Here is an 18,432-nt window from a genome sequence, read left to right on the forward strand (position 1 = left end):
CTGGGCCACTCATAAATATGTATAACTACTCACGCAGTCAGGGCTGCCTCCTGCCTTTGTTGAGAGAAGCAAATATTTCTCTCATTCTTAAGAAGGGAAAGGCCCCAGGAGATTGCTCTTCATATGGACCCATATCCTTGTTAAACGTGGATTTCAAAATTCTTTCAAAAATGTTAGCATTAAGTCTGGAGAGAGTCTTACCATACATTATAAGAGAGGACCAGACGGGGTTTATAAAGGGTCGCAGGTCAACTAATAATATTAGAAGTGTCTTAAATATGATACAAGCCTGTCAACAGGGAACAATATCGGGTTTAGTTGTCTCCCTAGATGCAGAGGAGGCATTTGATCGGGTTGAATGGCCATATCTTTTTTATACGCTGGAAAGGTTCGATGTCAGAGAGGTATTTACTAAATGGGTTTCAGTATATATAATGATCCCAAAGCAGCGGTAATCACCAATAGTTTAGGTTCGGATCACTTTAATGTTGGCAGGGGCTGTCGTCAGGGATGTGCTCTTTCACCATTATTATTCACTCTAGTGATTGAAGCACTAGAGGAAGCTATTCAAACTGACCCTAATACAACCGCTCCGAGGGTTGGATCGGGGAAGCACAAAATTACTCTGTATGCGGATGATGTCCTCCTTTTCTTAAGTGATCCTTTGACAACCGTGCCCTGCGTAATTCAAGTGGTTAATCTATTTGGTATGTTCTCAGGTTACAAAATCAATTTTATGAAATCGGAGGCCATGTCATTGGGTGGTCTTGCCAGTGTATCCAATTTAACGGATGGATCTTGCTTTCTCTTTCGGTGGTCACTAGAAGGTTTTCTATACTTAGGTATTTTTATCACTCCAGTGTTTGGTCAGCTGTATAAAGCCAATTGTGTACACTTATTAGAGAAAATAAGGCAGGACCTTCAACGCTGGGGAGATCGCCCAATATCCTGGTTAGGCAGAATAGCCTTAGTTAAGATGAATATCCTACCTCGTCTTCTATATCCTATGAGAATGCTCCCCTTGATGCTGCCGAGACAGGCGTTGCACAAGCTTTACGGCTGGCTCGGCTCCTTTATTTGGAATCATAGACAGCCCCTTATCAAATTAGCAAAGCTGCAGCTTCCACAGGCAGGGGGAGGACTGGACTTTCCAGACTTCAGGAGGTACCAATTGAGCTCCTTATTATCCTATATAGCTGACTCTGCCTCTTGTGACCCACAATCAATCTGGTTAGATATTGAGACCTCCCAAGCAAAATGTCTCCTCATCAATCTTTTATTTAAGGACAAGATGAGAGTTATTATGGACTATTTAAAACTCTATTGTATTAAATACAATTAAAGCCTGGAGGATAATGCAACAAGATGAGCGTAACCTGCAAAAAACTTACCCTTATAGCCCCTATAGTGGGAGCATCAGGATTCCAGCCAGGGCTGACAGATGCCCTGCTTGGGAGACCTGTTTGATGGGGAGGTTATTTTGCGAGCAGTTTGCACCAGAAGTTTGGACTGCCTAACAGGGACCATTTCGGTATTTTCATATACAAGACTTTATACAAAAGAAGACCACACTGATAGTCAATCCCTACAAATCGGATAGGGAAAGGAGAGTGCTATGGCCGATGGGGCTGCCCTCAGTCAGTACTCTTTACCACTCACTATACAATAAGGTACCGAAGGACATGGAACGATAAAACCTGGAATCAAGAATTAGGGTTGGAAATCTCTTTAGAAATGTGAGAGGACATCTGGGAAAATGCCAGAAAGATCTCTATCTAATAGAACTCAGGCCATTCAATTAAAGTTACTCCACAGGGCTCATATGGCACCTGAACAACTTGCAAAATTCAAGGCAGGAGCATCCCCAATGTGTCCGAAATGTAAAATAGAAGTTGGCACTCTCACGCATTGTCTATGGACATGCCATAAAAACCGCAGATATTGGGAGAGAATAGAAAATGCCTTGACAGAGATGTTGGGTACGGAGATTAGATGGGATCCAGTGTCTCTTCAGATTTTGGGGTCTTCAGATTTTCCCTCCCTGGATGTGTACGGGAGGAAATTATTTACCATTCTCTCCTTTTGTGCAAGGAAAAGTACTTTAGTGAATTGAGTAGCTGAAGGCCCCCAAACTTTCGAACTGGCACAGGATAGTCATGGAATATATCCCCTTTGACTTCCTCACAAATATGCTGCACCAAAAAATGGAATTATTTCATAAAACATGGCAGCCCTCTTTGAACTATATCGGCACAGATATTTTGGCTATTCTGTCCAGGGCTTTTGTTTAGCTGTGGTAATGGTTCTGGCTGGTTCGGGGACCCCCGGGAGGAGGAATGCCGTATAAATATGGGTTTTATTATGACTTGATGTAAATCTATTTTGAGCATGTATCTAGTTATTTAACTACATTTACTTAGTAATGTATGATATCCTATTTTATGTTTTGTTTCTTTGTAGAATAGATTAGTAGTTAGTTGGTTTTTTTCCCCCTTTCTTTTGTTTTTTAAATTTTTTAATTTAATTTTATATTGGTGCTTATACTTGTTTGTATTACTTTTATAATTTTGTAAAAAAAAGTCTTTTAAATTTTCTTTTTCGGATAAAAATAACTATAAAAAAAGTAATGGACTCTATGAAAGGAGTGATATGGTGATTGATAATATGATACATACAATTTTAGCTGAACAATCAAACGGCAAATTGACAACCTCCTTGGCACAGGAAACCTTTGTAAAAAAATTCAGATGATTGGCGGATGTCTCAGTTAGACTTTGGGCAAAACTCAAAGCTGTCTTCTGTGCTGTGATGTAGTTCTCCTGCTCCAGAAAGTACTATAATTATTTCAATGTTTTTCTAAAACATTTAATTGCTTTACATGCATGGTCACTGATTTTCATCAAACTTGTGATCTCCAAGACATTTCAAAGGGGAACTTGGGTGTCACATAAGGCTATTGGAGATAGAGTTTAAAGCAAGTGATTTTGTATTTATGAAAGGGAGAATCATGGGGAATGGCAAAGCTCTGATACTATAATAAATCATGTGGTAACTTAGTAGTTCATTGATATGGCAATCAATTGTTGTGGTTTATTCCTCATGATTAATCAGAATCACTTACAAAATCTCAGACTCTATGCAGCTGTTAGAAGTAAGTTAGATACCTTGAACCTCCAATGGTCATGGATCTTGTGAAGAAAGTCCTAAGGAACATAATATGGTCGACCAAAGGTTGACTAAAAATAATGTAAGTCATCATGACACACAGGACAGAGCTATCACAATCAAAGGCAATTCTTCCAGAGGGGTGCACTGAATGGAGACAGCTCACAACTGAGGGATGTGCAAAACAAAAGATGCTGGCAAGTTTAATTACTGGTTGGATGTTCAAGATGATAGCTAAGAATTAAGGCCCATAGACTGGCATATTGAAATAAAAGAGTGGAGTATAAGAAAGCACAGTAGAAGCACTAATAGTGGAACTGGAAGTGATGTCTGTGTCAGAAAAAAGTCACCTACTGCAGAAAAGTCCTCTGCTGGTACAAGGGGGAGATCTTACAGTCATCGCCCCACCAAACATAAATTTGTAAGTAGAAGCGCTAGCTTAAATAGATCACATAATAAAATAATGGCCACAGAAGTGTCTCGGAACTGGAATCTCCTAGTTGTTCCCTGAGACTGGGCCAGATACTAGTTTTGATGTGCTGGAGGGTGAAATACCCAGAAGTACAAAAGATTTTAAAAGCAAATAAAACTTTTAAAAATGTAGCCAAGATAATTGCATTCTCAAATTCTCTTCTTTAGCAGACTTAATTGACATGAATATAATTGATACAACTAATCTCAGTTGTATCCTTCACCAACTGGCTTTCTGGAATATATCAATTTCCCCATTTATGGTTTCAGAGACACAGGGCAACAGAATCTGATTAGACCTCCCTTCATCCTTCCCATTCCTGAACTCTGTGCTTCAGAAACACTTTTAAAATTTCAATATCCCACACTGTCTATTGTACCCTTGTACTATCCAGTCCCAGAGTGTGAAAGGCCAGTCTCTGACCTACAGTCCCCTCCATATTAGGTTAATCCTCATTGTACTCCCTGCATTTATTACAAACTCACCTCTCGGAGAATTGAGTCAAACTCTTCCTTGTTGAAGAGCTGCTCATTAATAAATGAATCTGCTTCTACTTCGTGTTCAACAGCCTAAAGGGAGAGAGGAAGAGAAGGCAAGAAATTAAACAGGCCACACAGGAGATCTAGCCTTGGGCACAACTGATGATCTGGATGCAAATGATTCTTGTTTTTAGAAGTTAAATTTAACTCAAGTTTTTATCAAACTCATTTGTATATCGATGAATGTAGCATCTACCATGGACCAACTCAAACTGGCGGTGTTTTAGATTGTAGAAACCTTTGGCAGGTAAAAATAAATTGCTTGGTGTTTACATCATTGTTGTGTAGTAGTCAGTTTTGGAGTAAAATTTGAAAAAAGATAAACATTTTAGAAGTATATTGTATAGATGAGCTTATTGGTGTCCATGCTCCTAAAAGCAGCTTTAATCCTGAGAGCCCTCCACAAGCTACAATGGATGGGAACTCACAATGTCAATTAAGTAAATCTGCAACATGGGCAGGGCTAGTTTTAAGTGCAATTTCCTTTCAACTAGCACAAAACAAAATTGCAGAACTTTGATTTGGGCTGAACATAATTTGCACTTGAAATTTCTTGATTTCGTCTAATGGTTTAGCCAATTTCTGGCAAATTGCATTGAGAAGACCAGTGCAACAGAGCATAAATTCTTGTGCATTGGATTCATAGCTGGTGTGTGCTCTGGTTTTTAACACTTTGTCCAGTACTTGTGGTCTTGTGTTCCTAGACCCTGTGGGGATAACAGTTATTAAACAGATACTTCCTACTTGAACTAAGGTTGAGATCCCAGGATTGTCAATGAACCCAGTGAATCCCTCACTGCTCCATAAAGAAAGAAAGCTCAGCTCTGGTCACTGTATTGACAATTAAGGTCCTCAAGCTTCTCTGAAAAAATGCAATTTCCCTACCAATTTGTGACAATCCCCATTTCAAGATGGCTCAAACTAGAGAAGAAACATTCATGAAGGTGCCAATTGTAAGGAACATCTCTGATAAGCCCAAATGAGGTCAAGTCCATATAGTGGAAGGAAGGTCTGAAAACATTAGCATCCCACTCATCTATTTGAGCAAATACTACCTCCTTTGCCTGCAGTAGGAATTGTGGTATTGAACCAATACTGGACCATTTAGTCCCTTCAGAGCCAAAAAACCCCCAGAAAGAATGCAATCTTCAATCTTGAGGGACTGTGTTAAAGACTACTTAAATTTATTTCGGATTGAGGACTAAAAGGGGAAAACTTTGTACGAAGATGTTTGCAGTTGCAGAAATATGTTACCTGGAGCACATTGTGAATTGTAATTAAAACGTTGCTTTCTTAGAGAAGTGAAAGCACAGTCCAGACAATTAGGCACCCCCTGTTATGTGTTTCCAGGGCATTTCCTCCTGGAGACAGCATTTTGTTTGGCTTTTTAACTGGCATCAGCTGTGTGTTCCAGTGAGCTCAACATGGAAACAACCTTCTGACTGGATTCACTGCAGTTTAACACATACCCTGAGAGAAGAATGAAATTGAAGATGACAGATGTCCCAGATGCACACAGTATCAACATATCTCTCTTGCTCCCTCCCTCTCTCTCTCTCTCTCTTTCTCTCTATGTTCCTCTACTCTGAAAAGTTAACCTCTCTGGGCAATTTCTCTGTCAAAACAGCAGGGAAAAACTACATTCAGAATTGCCGAAAGGAAGAATACTAAAGTCTAGAAATATCCCTGGGTCTGACCAACCAATCAATGATCTAACGACTAATCACTACTGTGCAAGTTACATCAAAGTATCAAAGAAAAAAGGAAAACGGACTATACAACCAACACAACTAGTTTTGTGATTTTGGATTGGTGATTCAGAACTGTGTTCCTCTGACTATTTTTCTTTCATGATCACAATAAATAGTTAACGTTTGTGTTAATGAGATTAAAGAAATGGTATGCATATTATTTTAAGCTAATTTAGTCAATTTGATAAAATTGAACAGTTTGATGACTTACATTTGTGATGGATTGGGGAATGGTGGTGTTTGATTTATTGCGCACTATCTCCAGCGAATTCTGACATTGCTGAAGGTGATGAATTGAGGAGATGAACAAACCGCCCAGACATATATATAGAACATAGAACAGCACAGCACAGTACAGGCCCTTCGGCCCATAATGTTGTGCCAATCATTATCTTAATCTAAGTTCAACCTAACCTACACACCTCTCAATTTACTGCCATCCATGTGCTTGTCCAGCAGTCACTATTATCTATTCTGCCAATAGATAATAGACAATAGCAATAGGTGCAGGAGTTGGCCATTCTGCCCTTCAAGCCTGCACCACCATTCAATATGATCATGGCTGATCATCCTTAATCAGTATCCTGTTCCTGCCTTATCTCCATAACCCTTGATTCCACTATCCTTGAGAGCTCTATCCAACTCTTTCTTAAATGAATCCAGAGACTGAGCCTCCACTGCCCTCTGGGGCAGAGCATTTCTCACAGCCACCACTCTCTGGGTGAAGAAGTTTCTTCTCATCTCTGTCCTAAATGGTCTACCCCGTATTTTTAAGCTGTGTCCTCTGGTTCGGCACTCACCCATCAGCGGAAACATGTTTCCTGCTGCCAGAGTGTCCAATCCTTTAATAATCTTATATGTCTTAATCAGATCCCCTCTCAGTCTTCTAAACTCAAGGGTATACAAGCTCAGTCGCTCCAGTCTTTCAGCATAAGGTAGTCCCGCCATTCCAGGAATTGACCTCGTAAACCTACGCTGCACTCCCTCAATAGCCAGAATGTCTTTCCTCAAATTTGGAGACCAGAACGCCCACAGTACTCCAGGTGTGGTCTCACCAGGGCCCTGTACAGCTGCAGAAGAACCTCTTTGCTTCTATACTCAATCCCTCCTGTTATGAAGGCCAGCATACTATTAGCCTTCTTTACTACCTGCTGTACCTGCATGCTTACATTCATTGACTAGTGTACAAGAACACCTAGATCTCTTTGTACTGCCCCTTTACCGAAATTGATTCCATTTAGGTAGTAATCTGCCTTCCTGTTCTTGCCACCAAAGTGGATAACCATACATTTATCTACATTAAACTGCATCTGCCATGCATCTGACCACTCACCTAACCTGTCCAGGTCACCCTGTAATCTCCTAGCATCCTCCTCACATTTCACCCTGTCACCCAGCTTTATATCATCAGCAAATTTGCTAATGTTAATACTAATACCATCTTCTATATCATTAACATATATTGTAAAAAGCTGCGGTCCCAGCACTGATCCCTGCGGTACCCCACTGGTCACTGCCTGCCATTCCGAAATGGAGCCGTTTATCACTACTCTTTGTTTTCTATCAGCCAACCAACTTTCAATCCAAGTTAGTAAATTGCCCCCAATACCATGCGTCCTAATTTTGCTCACTAACCTCCTATGTGGGACTTTATCAAAAAGCTTTCTGAAAGTCCAGGTACACTACATCTACTGGATCTCCCTCGTCCATCTTCAGAGTTACATCTTCAAACATTTCCAGAAGATTAGTCAAGCATGATTTCCCCTTCATAAGTCCATGCTGACTCTGACCTGTCCTGTTACTACTATCCAGATGTGTCGTAATTTCATCCTTTATAATAGACTTCAGCATCTTTCCCACCACTGAGGTCAGACTAACTGGTCTATAATTTCCTGCTTTCTCTCTCCCACCTTTCTTTAAAAGTGGTACAATATTAGCCACCCTCCAATCCGCAGGAACTGATCCCGAATCTATCGAACTCTGGAAAATAATCACCAACGCATCCACGATTTCTCGAATCACCTCTTTCAGTACCCTGGGATGTAGACCATCAGGCCCCGGGGACTTATCAACCTTCAGACCTAACAGTCTCTCCAACACCAATTCCTGGCAAATATAAATTTCCTTAAGTTCAGGTCCTTCAGCCACTGTTACCTCAGGGAGATTGCTTGTGTCTTCCCCAGTGAACACAGATCTGGAGTACCAATTTAACTCTTCTGCCATTTCTTTGTTCCCCGTAATAGGTTCCCCTGTTTCTGTCTTCAAGGGCCCAATTTTAGTCTTAACCATTTTTTTGCCTTTCACATACCTAAAAAAGCTTTTACTATCCTCCTTTATATTTTTGGCCAGTTTACCTTCGTACCTCATTTTTTTCTCTGCGTATTTCCTTCTTCGTAATCCTCTGTTGTTCTTTAAGAGCTTCCCAGTCCTCCGTTTTCCCACTCATCTTTGCTATGTTGTACTTTTTCTCTTTTAACTTTATTTGTTTCTTAACTTCCCTCGTCAGCCACAGCCACCCATGCCTCCTCCTCGGGTCTTTCTTCCTTTATGGAATGAATTAATCCTGCATCTTCTGCATTATACCCAGAAATATCTGCCATTGTTCCTCCACTGTCATCCCTGCTAAGGTATTGCACCATTGAACTTTGGCCAGCTCCTCCCTCATTGCTCCACAGTTCCCTTTATTCAACAGAAATATTGTCACTTCCGATTGTACCTTCTCCCTCTCAAATTGCAGATTGAAGCTTATTGTATTATGGTCACTACTTCCCAATGGCTCCTTCACTTCGAGGTCCCTGATCAATTCTGGTTCGTTGCACAATACCAGATCCAGAATTGCCTTCTCCCTGGTAGGCTCCAGCACCAGCTGTTCTAAAAATCCATCTCGGAGGCACTCCACAAAGTCTCTTTCTTGAGGTCCAATACCATCCTGATTCTCCCAGTCTACCTGCATGTTGAAATCCCCCATAACAACTGTAGTGACATCTTTGTGACAGGCCAATTTCAGCTCCTGATTCAACTTACATCCGACATCCAGACTACTGTTTGGGAGCCTGTAGATAACTCCCAAGAGGGTCTTTTTACCCTTAGTATTTCTCAGCTCTATCCACACTGACTCTACATCTCCTGATTCTAGGTCCCCCTGCGCAAGGGACTGAATATCATCTCTTACCAACATGGCCACCCCACCCCTTCTGCCCGTCAGTCTGTCCTTACGATAGCACGCGTAGCCTTGAATATTCATTTCCCAGGCCATGTCCACTTGAAGCCACGTCTCAGTTATCCCCACAATATCATATCTGCCAATTTCCAAAAGAGCCTCAAGCTCATCCATCTTATATCTAATGCTTCGTGCATTCATGTATAGTATTTTTAATTCGTTACTGCCCCCACCCTTCCCATCAACTCCTATTTCACTCAACCTTACAGCATGATCCCTTTCTGAGTTTTCGGCCTCATTGATACAGTTGTCTTTCTTGACTTCCCTTGTTCTAACTTTCCCTTCAATTTCCTTCTTAAAAATCCAGTTTTTCCCCTCCCCCCCAGGTACTTAGTTTAAACGTAGCTGTGTTGCAGTAGCAAACCTGTCTGCCAGAATGCTGGTCCCTAACCTATTAAGGTGAAAACCGTCTCTCTTGTAGAATTTATGCTTATCATAAAACATACCCCAGTCATCCAAGAATTTAAATCCTTGCTTCCAGCACCAGTTCACCAGCCACACGTTCAAGTCCATTATCTCCCTGTTTCTGGCCTCACCAGCCCGAGGAACTGGAAGCAAACCGGAGATAACCACCCTGGACGTCCTGCTTTTCAGCCTTCTTCCTAATTCTCCGAAGTCCCGCTGTAGTATGTTCCTCCTCTTCTTCCCGACGTCATTTGTGCCGACATGTACCACCACCTCTGGCTCTTCACTTTCGTCCTTGAGGATTTCCTGCACTCTGTCTGTGATGTCTTTAACCCTGTCACCAGGAAGGCAACACACCATCCTTAAGTCCCGCCTGCTACCACAAAAACCCCGGTCAGTTCCTCTCACTATGGAGTCCCCTATTACCACGGCTCTGTGCGATGTCCAACTCTTCCGCTCTGCCTCCATGCCAACGTTTGATTGACAGACCTGGCTGCCTCGCGGATTGGCAGTGTCATCTGTCTCTACTGTTTCCAAAAGATTCAACTTGTTCCTGACAGGTCCTTCCCCCGGGGTCTCTTGCACCTGTCTCCTCTCTGCCTTCCTCATCGTCTGCTCTCTTCTGCTCCCTTCTGGGATGGTCGGTGTAATAACCTCGCTGAAGGTCTTGTCCAGAAAGATCTCGTTCTCTCGGATGAGCCTAAGGCCCTCGAGTTCTTTCATCAGTGCTGCAATATGCTCTGTCAGTAGCTGAACGTGCACACACTTTCCACAATTATACGAGCCAGACACACCAGAGTCATTGACCTCCCACATCTAGAACACACCCACTCAAATAACAATCACTTCCCTTCCCGACCGGCTTTGTGCTCCGACTTCACTTCTGCCCAGCTCCCACCACTCTCTGATGCCCTGGGGAAAAGTCTCTGGCTATCTACTGTATCTATGCCTCTTATTAGCTTGTGTACCTCGCAAATGTACAATCTCTGGAAAACAAGATGGACGAACTGAGATCACGGTCAGCTTCCAGCGTGAGTGCAGAGAGAACTGTGGGACTGCTGTGCACCCTGCTTCACAGAAACCTGGCTCAACCCATCCATTCCTGACTGTGTACTTCAGGTTGATGTTTATCTATCCATCAAATGGACCATACAGCCTCCTCGGGAAAGACAAAGGGTGGAGGGGTTTTCTTTTTAATCAACAATTTGTGGTGCATGGACATTGCAACCCTGGGCAACCATTACTCCCCAAATTTTGAATTCCTCACCATTAAGTGCCACCCCTTCTATCTACCACAGGAATTTACTACAGCTATACTAACTGCTGTGTACATACCACCACAAGCAAAGGTTAGGGAAGCTCTGGATGTGCTGTACTCCACCACTAACACCTTGGAGATGGAAAATCCCGAGGCCCTGTTTATTGTAACTGACGACTTCAATTAAGCCAATCCAGGGAAGGTGTTGCCCAAGTACCACCAGAACATTACCTACCCCACCAGGGGCCCGAATATTTTAGACCACTGCTACACCACTGTGAAAGATGCCTACTGCTCCATCCCCCGCCCACATTTCGGGAACTCCGACCACAATGCCGTGTTTCTTCTCGTGGCTTACAGGAGACCCTCTTGCAGATACAGGTGTAGTGCTGGTCAGAGGAGGCAAAGGATCAACTCTGGTGCTGTCTGGAATTGTCTGATTGGGCCGTGTTCAAACAGTCCGCAGGTACCTTGGGCGAGTATGCCACCACCACAGACTTTATCAGTAAGTGTGTGGAGGAATGCATACCGAGGAAGTCGATCCCTGTGTTCCCAACAGGAATCCCTGGATGAATCAGGACATACAGAACCTGCTAAAAACCAGGTGTGAGGCCTTCAGATCAGGAGAGCCACTCAAATATAAGGAATCCAAGTATGACCTTCGCAGAGCCATTAGGACAGCCAAGGACCAATACTGATCCAAACTAGAGACCCAGACAGACACCCGGTGACTATGGCAAGGACTGAATGACATCATAGGTTCTAAAAAGAGATAGTGCAAGATAGCAGACAATGACACATCCCTCCCAGATCGTCTCAACGCTTTCTATGCTCGCTTTGAGCAGACTTTCGGCAGAGAGGTAACACCTATTCTGACAAGTCCAGACGAACCTAACCCAACAGTCACTGCATCAGAGGTCAGATCAGTTTCCCTTCATGTGAGTCCAAGGAAAGCGGTAGAACCAGATGGAGTACCAGGCCGTGCACTCAGAGCATGTGCAGACCAACTGGCAGAGGTCTTCTCAGACATCTTCAACTCTTCCTGCAGCAGGCCACTCTCCCTGCCTGTTTCAAGAGGGCCAACATCACCCCTGTGCCTAAGAAGGCTCATGCAGCATGTCTTAATGACTACCGCCCAGTGGCCCTAACTTTGGTGGTCATGAAGTGCTTTGAAAGGCTGGTCATGGCATCCATCAACTCCAGCCTCCCCACTACTCTTGACCCAATCCAATTTGCCTGTCAGACCAACAGATTCACGTCAGATGCCATATCACTTGCCTGTCACTCCTCCAAAAACAGCTATGTAAGAATCCTACTCATTGACTACAGTAGAGCTTTCAACACTATTATCCCCTCAAGACTGATTACTAAGCCTAGTGATCTCGGACTAAGCCCCACTCTCTGCAACTGGATCCGCAGTTTCCTGACCTACAGGCTACAATCAGTGAAGAATGGGGACAATATGTCATCCTCACTAACACTCAACACTGGAGCCCCCCCAAAGATGTGTACTCAGCCCCCTACTGTACTCACTGTACACCCATGACTACGTCGCCAAATATCAGACTAATGCCATTTACAAGTTTACTGATGACATAGTTGGTAAAATTTCAGATGGTGACGAAACAGACTACAGAGAGGAGGTGCAGGACATGGGAAAATGGAGAACAACCTAGCTCTCAATGCCGGCAAAACCAAGGAAATCGTTATTGACTTTTGGTGGGATGTTGCTCATGCCCCCCCTAAACTTTAACAGCACAGAGGTAGAACGAGTGGAGAGTGTCAAGATCCTGGGAATGGTCATCCAAAACAAGCTTTCTTGGATTCTTCATATGGACGCACTGGTTACAAAGGCCCAACAATGTTTCTTCTTCCTTAGGCAGCTGAGGAAATTTGGCATGACGGCAAATACCCTTGCCAACTTTTATAAGTGTGCCATCGAGAGCATTCTGTCTGGATGTATCATTACCCGGTATGGCAACTGTACCATTCAAGTTCGGAGACGGTTACAGAGAGTGGTGAACTCAGCCTGAACAATCACAAATGCCAACGTCCCATCTATAGAATCCATCTACCAGGCCCACTGTCAAGGCTAGGCCGCCAAGAACCATCCCACTCTGGCAATGGTTTTCTACAACCTCTACAATCGGGGAGAAGGTACAGAAGTCTGAACACATGCACCAGCTGGTTTCGAAACAGTTTCTACCCTACTATTGTTAGAATACTGAATGGACCCACAAACTCTTAACATTCGCCTGTACCTGTGTTTTTGTTTTTGCCGCTGTTTACCTATTATTTACTTATCTATGCTACTTAACTCTGTGGTCTGCCTGTATTGCTCACAAGAGTAAGCTTTTCACTGTGCCTCGGTACACATAACAATAAATTAAATTCAGTTCAATTCAATTCAATTCAATTCTAGCTCACTCACTGCTCTTCATAAGACATGCCCTCCAGTCCATGCAGCATCCTGGTAAATCTCCTCTGCACCCTCTCTAAAGCATCTACATCCTTCCTGTAATGGAGTGCCCAAAACTGGACACAATATTCCCGTGTGATCTAACCAGGGTTTTATAGGGCTGCAGCAAAAGCTCGCAGCTCTTAAACTCAAATCCCCTGTTACTGAAAGCCAAAACACCATACACCTTCTTTATAACCCTATCAATTTGGGTGGCTACTTTGAGGGATCTACGTACGTTGACCCCAAGATCCTGCTGTTCCTCCACGCTGTTCCTCCAAGAACCCTGTCTTCAACCCTGTATCCAGCATTGAAATTCGACTTTCCAAAATGAATTATTTTGCATTTATCCAGATTGAACTCCACCTTGATGGGCACACCTGATCAGAGGAACACCATGTGTTCCTGGAATGCCAATACTTTGGATGCTACACCAGTTGGGTCAACAGGCTGAGGAGAGGCAGATAGAGTTTAATTTGAAGGTATTGCATTTTGTTAAATGAATAAGGACAGGACCTATACATTTTAAAGTAGCTACCTGATGAAGGAGCAGTGCTCCAAAAGCTTGTACTTCCAAATACACCTGTTGGACTATAACCTGGTGTTGTGTGATTTTTAATTTATAAGTAGAGCCTTGAGTAGTGTTGTAGAACTGAGAGACCTAGGGTTCAGGTATATAATTCTTTGAAGCTTTCATTACATTTAGACAGGAGATTAAGAAAGTATACAAACAGTACAGAAAGAACTCAGCTAACAGCTAGATATACATCAGAACAACAGTTACCTGTAGTACTGGATCACAAAATGTCACTGACTTACTGTTTGTGTGGTTGGGGCTTTCAGTGGTGCTTCAAACTCAGTAGGTGTGTTCAGCACAGTTGTGTTTGTACAGGAGATACATCTCCCTGTCCTGTAACACAGATAAAATCATAAAAGTCCCTGTATGGATTGATGGTTTCAATTTCTTATTGAGAGTGTTCAGCAGTTACTTTAGCATGTATCCAAAACCAGACACATAGAACGCATGTTGTGGAGTTACTTTGACATCTCTGAATGCTGTTCCAATTGCTCTGATTATGTACCTCATATTCTCAGGGCTAGCAGGGAAATGGCAGTGGGAGTGGAAGGCTCCTTGGCATTGGGTGCAGCGTTTCAGGTCTCCACCCACTTTGCACACGCCACAGCTGGGGTTCAGGGGTTGATTTTCGTGGGTCTGCAGCAGCACCTGAAAGTATAAAGTGGCATTAGGAATTGCATCACTCCGTCCCAGACAATGTAATGATAGAGCAAGAATGGAACTTCTTGACTTCAGCCTGGGGAAACTGTTTGCAGAAAGGACAGACGTTGATTGAAAAGAGAAAGAGGGTAAAAAAAGGGGGAAGGGCTCCAATTAAGAGTTAAAAGAGGGGAATAGGATAGCAGTGATTGCAGGAGGGAAGAGAGGAGGGAATATTAAAGGCACAGGGTAACAGGAAGTGATGGAAGGATAGAAATGAAGTCAAGATGGGGGAAGGGAGAAGAAGGTACTTAGAGAAGGAAGAAGAAATATTGAGAACGAGATTGTAGGATGCAGGAGGAAGATTACCATTGTTCAAATAAGGGCATTGTCTTATGCCATCAATAACAGAAGAAGATGGAAAATATAGTGGAGTGACAAAAGGAAAATGCAGAGGTCCCAATTTGTGATTACATGATAGATGAGTGAGATAAATAGATCCCGGACTGTCATGTGATGAGTCCGGAAGGGAACCCAAATTCAAGTTTGCCATGGTAGGATTGGGGAAAGGGCACCCAGACTGATCATGAAGGAGAGAAGAGTGAGTTCCCAGAAAATGAAGAACATTGATCCTAAACTGTGCTGATGAAAATGGGGTACAGGGGGGAGTGGGTGACAATTGGAAATTCCTAGCTGCGTCTGTGATTGTAGACTGGGTAAGAGGCGGGGTAACATTGGAGCTGAGTCTGTGTGATAGTACGGGGAACACTGTGATATTTGGTACAATGCAAACATCATGTAATGAATTGTGTTACCCGCTGTTTCTGATTGGCAGTAAGATTGGCTGAAGAGGAAGCTGAAGAGGATGTTGAAGATGGTGCTGTGGTTACTGCTGTGGATTGTAGTCCAATGCTAGGAGGATGTTCTCTGTTGGTAAATGGTGATGATCTCAGCAGCTGCTCCAACTCTCCCACCAATTTCTGCTGATACAAGACTACCTAGTGTACAAAATAAAACAATCACTGCACAGGTAACTATGGAGTAATCATCACAAGCTTTCAAAACAAATCCCTGGCTAAATGCAGTTCCCAATTCCAGCAAAATGAATGGGAAGGAAGCTAATGGAGGGAAAACAGTGAGAAGACCATACTATGTGAGGATTTGGAGTGCAAAATACTGATGTATAGTGACAGGAGCAAGTTTAGGATCATGCTGAAGGAAATGTGATGGGGGAATAAGGGGAGTATAGCTGAGAGATGAGGGAGACCTGGTGAAATAACAAAGGCAGTTTAAGTTTGGGTTGATTTCGGGAGATTAGAAGGAAAATAATTCAAGATATTGGTAAAGGGTTTGATTAACTACTGTTGGCTTGGCAAAGTTAGTAAATGTAACTTGGAGATATGGATGTTGGGATGACAAATACACAGATGTATGTACAGGTAGCTAGCACTTAGATACGGCATATTATTAATGTTCAATAGATGGCAGTAAGATCATTCTTGGGCAATATTTATGAAGATGAAAGTTAGGATATTATTGTTAGAATTTCATAGTATGTACATCACAGAAACAAAACACTCACCAAACCAATCTTTGGTGCTCATATTGAAACCTCTTCCCTTCTTTCCTGTTCTCCCACAACCCTCCTTCCTATGCCTGTATAGCTTTCCCTTAAATACAACTGTACCACTTATCTCAACTACTCCCTGTGATAATGGATTCTACATCCTTAACACTCTGGATAAATAAGTTCCTTTTGGATTCCCTATTTGATTTCTTGGTGACTTGCATATTAATGATCTTTAGTTTTGCTCTCCACCAAAAGTGGAAAATGTATCTCAGTGCATACTCAGTTAAAACCATTCCCAGTTTAAACGTTATGTAATAGGTCACCTTTCAGCCTTTTCTTTTCAAGAGCAACGAGTCGCAGTGTTTCTACAGAGGCATAAGTTTCCATTTCTGGAATCAGATTTATCAGCTTTCCTTGAACCCTCTCCGCTATCTCTATATCTACAAAAGCAGTTGAACCTCAAGTTTTCATATCTTCTCTGATTTTCAAATTTTGTCCCTCTGGGACTTTAGCATTTAATTTTTTTTTTAAAAAAAGTAGCCTTAATAATCTACATCACAGCTTTTAGTGTATATTTGCACTCCCAGGTTTCTCTCATGCTCCATCTCATTTATAAAATCATAAAATCCATGTGGAAGCAGGCCATTCAGCCCATCAACTCCACACCGCTCCTCCGAAGAGCATTCCATCCAGATCCACCCCCACTACACTATCCCTGTAAACATGAATTTCCCAAGGCTAATCCACCTCGCCTACACATTTTTGGATTGTGGGAGGAAACCACAGCACCAGAAGGAAACCCACACAGATATAGAAAGAATGAGTTAGATTATTGTTATCCAAATATTATGTGACTTCCTTTATTTTTTTACCAGAATACATTAATATCTCATATTTATCTCTATTCAAATTCATTTACCAATTATTTCATAGAATTTCATAGAATCCCTACAGTGTGGAAACATGTCTACACCGACCCTTCGAAGAGTAACCCACCCAGAACCATTCCCCTTCCCTATTTCTCTACATTTACCTCTGACTAATGCACCTAACCTATGGGCAATTTAGCATGGCTCTTTGGAGGGGCGGTGTGGACTCAGTAGGCCAAATAGCCTGCTTCCACACTGCAGCGATTCTGTGATTCTATAAATGGGGGTGGAGTTTGAGAGAGACTTGGGAGTGCAAATTATATTCCTATTCCATATTAATGTCTTCTTGGAACTTATTATATTGTATTACACTTTATTGACTGTCTCTCCAATTTGGTGTCATCTGCAAATTTGGATTTGTGATTCTCAAGTCTAAATTATTAATGTTAATGTTGAGCATCAGTAATCTCAGTGATCTCACTTATCCTTGGAGGAAACCACTTTCCATTTTCTGTCATTCAGAAATACTACCCTTTAGCCACATGCTCTGCTTTCGATTTCCTATTCTTTCTATACATGGTCATTTAAGTTCTAGATATAGAATAGATGGGGATTATTGATCCGTATCCTGGAAATGGAAGCGAGATCATAAATTGGTAGAGTTTTAGAGATGGAGACAAGGGTATTTTTGTTAGGTGCAAGTTAAATGTGTTTACTGGGAAGTATTTTTGAGATGGAAATGTATATGTCATTGGTCAGTCATTGAAGGAAAATGGATGAGGTGAAACATGATTTTACTGAGCTCTGGTATTGAATATACCACAAGACATCACTGTCATTGTGATCTGTCTAACCATAAGTTAGTCATGAACAAAGCAGCTTAAAAAGGAGGCCTTTGATCTATATTTATCTAACAGCAGTATTTGACTCACCAAAGAAGCCAATCTTGTGCTATTTTGGGAAAGTTTTTAGTTGTTGTTTTCTATATTAATGCCATGTATGATACTAAACATAGTTAACCCACTGGTCATGCATGTTACATTGACTGCTTTGAAGCTAAGTTCTGTAGAACTAAATGGGCTGATGGTTACTGCAGTGGGACATGACTTACTTGGACTCCTGCTGTGCTCTGTGATTGCTGGTTCTTCTCCGGTGCTGAGGATAATGGAGCTCGGCTGTCACCAGCTTTGTTAGTGCAGGATAAACATCTCCAGGTACCACTGAGCAGATAAAGAAACAAAATTTAAAAATTGCTCAGACAAATAGTTAGGAATGCATTTGAAGATCAAATGCATTGTTATAAATCCACAGGTGAATTTATACATTGCAAATAGAAGAGCGTTATGTTTGTTATATAATTATATCACAAACTGGAATCGATATAATGAAAATTGAATGTGTAACAGACTATTATCATGGCTTTATCATGAGTGGACATTGTGTTATAAAGAATATTATAATGGATAGCTCTATAATGAAGGTTGGGTATGTAGAAGAGTATTATGACTA

At 42.1% G+C, this 18,432-nt stretch overlaps 1 protein-coding gene across 2 annotated transcripts in view; it reads right to left on the reverse strand.

Moving 5' to 3' along the window:
• aire (autoimmune regulator) overlaps window positions 1-18,432 on the reverse strand; it is a 48,494-nt gene that overhangs the window by 11,385 nt on the left and 18,677 nt on the right. For both annotated transcript variants that reach the window (XM_087993772.1, XM_087993771.1), the window contains exons 8-13: window positions 18,035-18,143; window positions 15,300-15,482; window positions 14,351-14,493; window positions 14,088-14,178; window positions 11,275-11,280; window positions 4,123-4,206 (exon numbers count right to left, since the gene is read on the reverse strand). In XM_087993772.1, the coding sequence (XP_087849898.1) occupies window positions 4,123-4,206; window positions 11,275-11,280; window positions 14,088-14,178; window positions 14,351-14,493; window positions 15,300-15,482; window positions 18,035-18,143 (616 nt within the window). The remainder of the gene's footprint in view (window positions 1-4,122; window positions 4,207-11,274; window positions 11,281-14,087; window positions 14,179-14,350; window positions 14,494-15,299; window positions 15,483-18,034; window positions 18,144-18,432) is intronic.

The sequence above is a fragment of the Chiloscyllium plagiosum genome, unplaced genomic scaffold (assembly GCF_037043375.1).
Source record: "Chiloscyllium plagiosum isolate Xiang-an unplaced genomic scaffold, Cpla_swu_hap1 HiC_scaffold_13, whole genome shotgun sequence".
Taxonomy (NCBI): domain Eukaryota; kingdom Metazoa; phylum Chordata; class Chondrichthyes; order Orectolobiformes; family Hemiscylliidae; genus Chiloscyllium; species Chiloscyllium plagiosum.